The sequence below is a fragment of the Ursus maritimus genome, unplaced genomic scaffold (genome assembly GCF_017311325.1).
Source record: "Ursus maritimus isolate PB19 unplaced genomic scaffold, ASM1731132v1 scaffold_15, whole genome shotgun sequence".
Taxonomy (NCBI): domain Eukaryota; kingdom Metazoa; phylum Chordata; class Mammalia; order Carnivora; family Ursidae; genus Ursus; species Ursus maritimus.
In genome coordinates, this window is record NW_024423897.1 from 7,238,384 (window position 1) to 7,246,068 (window position 7,685).

The 7,685-nt window shown below is 43.7% G+C and overlaps 1 protein-coding gene across 1 annotated transcript; it reads left to right on the plus strand.

Annotated features, from left to right (window-relative positions):
- The first annotated feature begins 4,896 nt into the window (after positions 1 to 4,896).
- Positions 4,897 to 6,391, plus strand: LOC103664506 (D-aminoacyl-tRNA deacylase 2). Its single transcript, XM_008692397.2, has one exon. The coding sequence runs from the start codon at positions 5,165 to 5,167 to the stop codon at positions 5,669 to 5,671; it is 507 nt and encodes a 168-aa protein (XP_008690619.1). The 5' UTR covers positions 4,897 to 5,164; the 3' UTR covers positions 5,672 to 6,391.
- Positions 6,392 to 7,685: the final 1,294 nt, after the last annotated feature.

Genomic DNA, 7,685 nt, shown 5'->3' on the forward strand with positions numbered 1-7,685 from the left:
GGTGCCAAGGGTCATGGGGGGAGAAGCCACACCAGTGTCGAGAACACTTAGTAAGATGTGGAGGAAGATCTGTCCTGGGTACTCCAATGGCTAATTAAACCCCCCCTTTTATTCGTTCCTTCCTAAGCATTTATTAAACATCAATGTGCCAGGTCCTGCTCTAGGCATTGAGGGCTACGCAAAGATGATTAAGACAAAGTCCTTGTTCTCCTGAAACTTAACTTTTTGAGTGTCAATCAACAAACAAGCAAGCAAAGCTATCAGATAGTATTTTTAAGAAATAGAAGTGACGTGACAGAATAGCTGGCGGGTACTTTACACGGTGAGGTCAAGGAAAGCCTCTCTGAAGAACTGGGACATGGGTGCGGGTGAAGCACCAAGAAACGGAAGGAGGAAACCTGACCGCACAGCACTCAAGAGCTAACTGCCCCACGCAGGTGGCACCTGAGCGAGGTGGAGAGCCCAAGCATCTTAGGAGGCCGAAGGGGATGACGTGGGCGAGCAAGCACTGGGAGCGGGCTTGCAGGTGAGGGCAAGGGCAGAACTCACCCTTCAGCTTCCCAGCTCTGAGGCATCCTTGGGAGCTCACGGCCTTTCTAAAGGAAGAATGCCATGGGTCTGGAAGCCACCACCAGCTGACTGAAGGTCACTTTGCTTCCCTAGCAGATAGCCCTGGATCTCCATGAACACCACCACTGGAAGCAAGACAACGGGGGGCAGCAGATGCACCAAGTGTTGCAAAAGGGCCCAGGTTTGTCGTTCCTTCTTCCCCTGATATTTCCTAAGCAAGACATGGCCACACAGGCCGGGGGCACTGAGTCTCCATCAAGATGCCCTTAATATTAGCTTCAAAGCTTTCAGCGTGAAAAAAATCTGAAACGAAAGTGGGGGGAGTAGTGCGCTGACACATCCTCTATCAGGCTGCCTGGGCATCCCTGCCAGGAGAAGCTGCTGGCCAGGAACCAACAGCCTCCACTTTCCAAGCATAGACCAAGTAGCCCCTCCTCCTGGGTGTGGGACCTACAGCTCTGTCCATCCCTGTCAAATTCCCTTTTGTGTCAACTGCAGAACTTCTCAACTGGGAGAGATTTTGCCACCAAAGGAGACATTTGGCAATGTCTAAAGACATTTTTGATGGTCTGACTAGGGCAGGGGGAGCTGCTAACCCCCCAATGACGCGCAGGACAGCCTCCACAACCAAGAAGTATCCTGCCAAGGGGTCGGTAGTCTTAAGATTGAGAAACCCTATCTGGGACTAATCAGATCCTTCCTGTAAGACCTGAATGGAACCATTTACAAAGGAAGAAGGGGGTGAAAGTGCTCAATAGGTAACAAATAGTGGCCCCCCCAGGGGAGCCTGGTCCTTTGGAGAGAATACATAGCAGGCTGGCAGTCTATACTTGTATTTAGAACACAATTATTGATGGGAAATGGACCGAGACATTTCTGGCAATGCGGTGCCACCATCATCCTTCCTCTGCCACTCTTCCCTTACCACCCAGTCACAGCAAACAGGTGCAGAACAATGGATTATGGACTTATTATGCTTAGGTGACACATATAAAATACGGTGGAACAGGGCATTCATCTTTGGACCTGCTACTGGCAGAAATATCAATAACAGCGTTAATAAAAATGTTTCTATTTCCTGGAACTCTACCCCTCGGGTAGGCCCCAGCAGGAAGAACAGTGAAAAAGTTACCAAATCAACAGGTGAGGACTGTGGATGTGTCTGTGGAATGTCAAAGGCAAGCGAAGAAAGTGTCGGTCAGAAGGCTTAAGCAGCCCAACTCAGAGATGGGGCAACTCCCAGTAATGACGGCAGGATTCACTCACTGTCAGAGGAACCTTGCTCACTCAAAGTCCTCTTAGAAACTGCTGCAGGGATCGGAGAGGCTCTCAGCACCTGACCAGAGGTCTGTATACAGACCTTGTAAACGTCCGCGTTTGCAGGGGTAGCAGAGGTGAAGCAAGCCTTGAGAGTAGCACTGGGGGAAGGTCTAAGTGATAAGTGAGCAGGCCTCCATCTGGCTCCAGCCCCACTGGCCCTAAAGAGCTCCACATCCTCTCCCCTATCCAGCTGTTTGACTCCGGCAATATCACTGAGATTCAGTTTCCCCTTCTAAAAATCAAGGGTGGCAATACTTGACATAAAGCTCTGAAGATTACAAGTAGCGAAAAGCAATTCAAATTAACTTAAGCCACAAAAGGAATATATTGGTTCAAGTCACTGGAAAATCGAAGATAGTCCTCACTGCGTCAGACACAGATGCGCGTATCCGAGAGCCCACACAGTGTCCTATGGGCTCTGGGTCTCTCGTGCGTGCTCGGCTTGCTTCTGCATGGGCTTCGTTCTCAAGACCCTCCCCAGGAGTTGGCAGAGGGACTCTCAGCCACTGAACAATGAGAGCAATACATACTACTAATTTCAAATCCAGGAGATAAGGGCTTCTCTTTTCCAATAATTCCAAGAGACATCCCAGCAGAGTCACTGCCTCTGACTGGCCTGGATTCAGGCAAATATCCATTACTGAACCAGACATTATGGGCAAAAGAATAAGATTCATTGGTTGGCCAAGTCTGTATCACATGACCATCCCTGGAGCCAGAAACAGGTAGTCCAAGGTGAAAACAAGTGTTTCCCCAAAGACAATAAGTAATAAATAGATGCTGGGTGGGTAAAAATGGCAGATAGTAACTACTCACCACAAGAAATTAGAAAATTATTTAGAAAATTATTTAGAAAATTAGTTATTTAGAGGGGAGTCTGGGTGGCTCAGTCGGTTAAGCATCTGCCTTTAGCTCGGGTCATGATCTTGGGGTCCTGGGATCAAGCCCTGTGTGGGGCTCTCTGCGCAGTGGGAAGCCTGTTTCTCCCTCTGCCTGCCACTCCCCCTGCTTGTGTTCTCTCTGTCAAATAAATAAATGAAATCTTAATTTTCTAAATAGTTTTCTAAATTTTCTAATTTATAATTTTCTATTTTCTAAATAAAATATATTTTTTTTTTAATAGGAAAAAAAAAGAATTATTACAGGGGCGCCTGGGTGGCTCGGTTGCTCGGCATCTGCCTTTGGCTCAGGTCATGATCCTGGCGTTCTGGGATGAGCCCCGCATCAGGCTCCCTGCTCAGTGGGAGCCTGCTTCTCCCGCTCCCACTCCCCCTGCTTGTGTTCCCTCTCTCGCTGACTCTCTGTCAAATAAATAAATAAAATCTTTAAAAAAATAAAGATTTTATTACAGAGAGCGGGGTGGGGGAGGGGCAGAGGGAGAGGGAGAAGCAGACTCCGCACTGACTAACAGGGCTTGCATCCCTGAGGCCCACAAAGCTATAGCAAACTGAGAAACCGTTCTTAAAGGGCTCACGCCTGCAGACTCACCCACCCCAGGGCACAGCAGAGAGGCAGGAAAGCGATCAGTTTTTCTGCATATGAGGCTTATCTTAAAGCATCCACCTAAAGGTCAGGCATTGATTTAACACAGATAAGGGCCTACTGATCTACTCTCCAAAGATGGAGGCCAGTAGGTGCCATCTTTGTACTCTCCCTCTGCCTGCATCCGGGTCACCAGTATCTACTGGAAGGGAGCTTGTGCACCTATCTGGCACCCCAGTTTTGTGGCTGCCACCCAGGGAACAACTCTTGACCACCTGACTCTGGCAGCCAGTGGGGCTTACGCTCCTGGGTAAAAGAGTTCTTCACTGGCTACACCGCAGGGCACAGTGGGGAGGCAACAGACTGAGGCACCCAGGGTTTCTATGAAAGAGGCCAATTACTTTATAGCTTCAGCCTCAGGGACAAGCACCTAATTAAACACACATCTGAGGGCTGACTACAGTCCTCTACAGTGACCTTGGAGGGCAGGTGCTATCTTCACACTCTCCCCACCGTGCTTCAGACCACCAGTGTCTCCCAGGAAGGAGCCTGTACACACGTCAGGTGCCCCGTTTTCCTGTGGCTGCCACCCAGGGGATGACCCTTGACCGCCTGGCTCAGGTGGCCAGCAGGGTGACGTTCACAGGTTCTCACTATCAAAGTGCTGAAAGTAAAGAACTGCCAACAAGGGTGCCTGGCTGGCTCAGTCAGAAGAGCAAGTGACTCTTGATCTCAGGGTCATGAGTTCAACCCCCATGTTGAGGGTAGAGATTACGCAGGTAAATTTTTTTTTCTTTAAACTGCCAACCAAGAATACTCTACGTAGCAAAGTTGTTCTTCAGAACTGGAGAAATAAAGTCTTCCAGAAGCAAAAGCTAAAAGGGATTCACTACCACTAGACTAACTTGACAAAAAAAAAAAATGTTGAAGAGACTCTTTAAATGGGAGTTAAAGGGTACTAACTAGTAACAGGAAAACATATGAAAGTATAAATTTCAGGGGTGCCTGGGTGGCACAGCGGTTGGGCATCTGCCTTCGGCTCAGGGCGTGATCCTGGTGTTGTGGGATCGAGCCCCACATCAGGCTCCTCTGCTATGAGCCTGCTTCTTCCTCTCCCACTCCCCCTGCTTGTGTTCCCTCTCTCGCTGGCTGTCTCTATCTCTGTCAGATAAATAGATAAAATTTTGAAAAAAAAAAAAAAAAGAAAGTATAAATTTCACTGATAAGGGTGGAACTCAGAATAATCTGGTGTTGTAAAGATGGCGGGTTAATCACTTACAAATTAGTAGGAAGGTTAAAAGACAAAAGGAATAAAAAAAACCTATATTAGATACACAAGATAAAAATGTAAATTGGGACATCAAAGCCATAAAAGATGGGGGTAGCAGGGAGTAAACATGTATAGCTTTAGAATGTATTCAAACTTGTTATTTTTTTAAAAGATTTTATTTATTTGAGAGAGAGAACATGAGAGGGGGGAGGGTCAGAGCGAGAAGCAGACTCCCCACAGAGAAGGGACCCTGGAATCATGACCTGAGCTGAAGGCAGACGCTTAACTGACCGAGCCACCCAGGGGCCCCCAAACTTAAGTTATTTTTAACATGAACTATAAATCCTTTTATGTAAACCTCAGGGTAACCACACAGCAAAAACCTATAGTAGACAGAAAAAAGATAGAGGAATCTAAGCATAACACTACAGAAAATCTTCAGATTAGGAAGGAAGGGAGCATCACAAAACATCCAAAAAACAATCAACAAAATACCACCAGGTCTCGACGCGGGTTCGAACCATGGCTGAGAGCGACCGCATACCTCAGGCCCGGGCGCTTCTGCAGCAGTGCCTGCACGCCAGGCTGCAAGTACGCCCAGCCGAGGGAGACGCCGAGAGCCAGTGGGTGGAGGTTCAGAGAGGATTAGTAATCTACGTGTGTTTTTTCAAGGGAGCTAATAAAGAACTTCTTCCCAAAATGGTTAATACACTGTTAAATGTGAAGTTAAGTGAAACAGAAAATGGCAAGCATGTGTCTGTATTGGATCTACCTGGCAATGTTCTAATCATCCCTCAAGCCACCCTTGGGGGGAGAGTAAAAGGAAGAAACATGCAGTATCACTCTAACTCTGGAAAAGAAGAAGGCTTAGAACTTTATTCCCAATTTGTGACTCTATGTGAAAAAGAACTGGCTGCCAACAGCAAGTGTGCCGAAGCTGGGGTTGTGGTGGAACATGGTACTTACGGGAACAGGCAGGTGTTGCAGCTGGATACCAACGGACCATACACACACCTAATTGAGTTTTGAAAAATTAAAAGTTAGCTTCTACAGTTGTTTTCTGGTATAAAATGATCTCAACTATAATTAGATTTTCTTCCTCTTCTTGAATACACTAATCTGTGGCATTTTTAGGAAAGAAAAGCCTGGGTCCCATCCATACCTCTGCAACCTGTTAATTAGATGGCCTGGCCTTGCCAAGTCACCAAACGCTAGATCTCAGTCACCTTTTGTCCTGCTTTCCCCTACACTTCCATTTGAAAACTTGAAAAATGCTTTCTATTCACTTTATAGTCATTGTGGAAATGTTCTTAGCTGTATTTAAGTATTGTGCATGAAGAATTTTGTGCAATCAAGAAAAATATGTCTTATACCCTCAAATGTATGAAGTATGTAATAAAAATAACTTTGTATTAAAATTAGGTACAATCCCACAAAAAAAAAAAAAATACCACCAGGTCTCAAGAGTTAATTTGCATATAAATGGACTAAATTCTCTGATAAAAAGACAGAATGGCTGAATAATAATATAAAAAAATCCCATCTATACAGTATCCACAAACTCACTTCAGATGTAAGGATCCACACAGACAGTTCAGGAATAGAAGAAGATATTCCAAGCTAATGAAAACCAAAAGAAAGCTAGAGTGGTTTCACTTATATCAGACAAGTTAGACTGTAAGACAAAGACTAATAAGAGACAAAAGAAGGTCATTACATAATGAAAAAGGGGTATATCGAACAAGAAGATACAACATTTATAAATACTTCCACACAAAACACCAGAGCATCTAAATATATAAAGCAAATATTAACAGACCTAGAGGGAGAAAAAGTCAGCAATACATTAATGACTGGGGATTTGAATATCTCACTTTCATCAATGGATAGATTATCTACAGAGAAAAATAAATCAGAAAACATTGCCCTTAAATGACACATTAGACCAAATGGACTTAACAGACATATACAGAACATTCCATCCTAAAGCAGCAGAATATACATTGTACTAAAGAACACATGAAACATTCTTCAGAACAGGTGACAGGTTAGGCTACAAGATAAGTCTTAATAAATTCAAAACGACTGAAATCGTATCAAGCATCTTTTCCAACCTCAATGATATGAAACTAGAAGTCAATTACAAGAAGAAAATTAGAAAATTTCCAAATGCGGAAATTAAAGAACAACTGCTGAACAACCAACAGGCCACATAAGAATTCAGAGAAATCAAAAAATACCTTCAAACAAATGAAATTAGCAAGATAACATGCCAAGACTTATAGATACAGTGAAAGCAGTTCTAAGAGGGAAGTTCATGGCAATAAATGCCTACATTAAGAAATAAAAAGGATGTCAAATAAACTTCACACCACAAGGAACTTAGGAAAAAAACAAAAAAGAATAAGTCAAGCCTGATATAAGTAGAAAAAAAAAAATAAAGACTGAGCAGAAATAAGTGATATAGAAACCAACACAAAACAACAGAATGTATCAATTAAACTAAGAGCTGGTTTTCTTGCAAAGATTAAAAAAAATAATAAGCTACCTTTAGCTAGACACACAAAGAGAAAGAGAGTGGACTCAAAATGAGAAATGAAAGAGCGGACATTAAAACTGATACCACAGAAACACAAAGGATCCTAAGAGGCTACTACGAACAATTACAAGCCAACAAATTAAACAAACTAAAAGAAACGGTTCAATTCCTAGAAATATACAACCCACGAGGACTCAAGAACCCGAAAATCTGAACAAACCAAGAATTACGAGTAAGGAGACTGAATCTGGAATCCAAAACCTCCCAACAGACAAAAGTCTGAGCCAAAATTATTTCACTGGTAAATTCTACCAAACACTTAAAAATAGCAGCAATCTTCCTCAAACTCTTCCAAAAAATAGAAGAGGATGGAACATTTCCAAACTCATTGTACAAGGCCAGCATTACCCTGATACTGAAACCAGACATGAAGGCTACAAGAAAATTATGCATCAATATCTCAGATGAAAATATAAAAATCCTCAACAAGATATTAGCAAACCA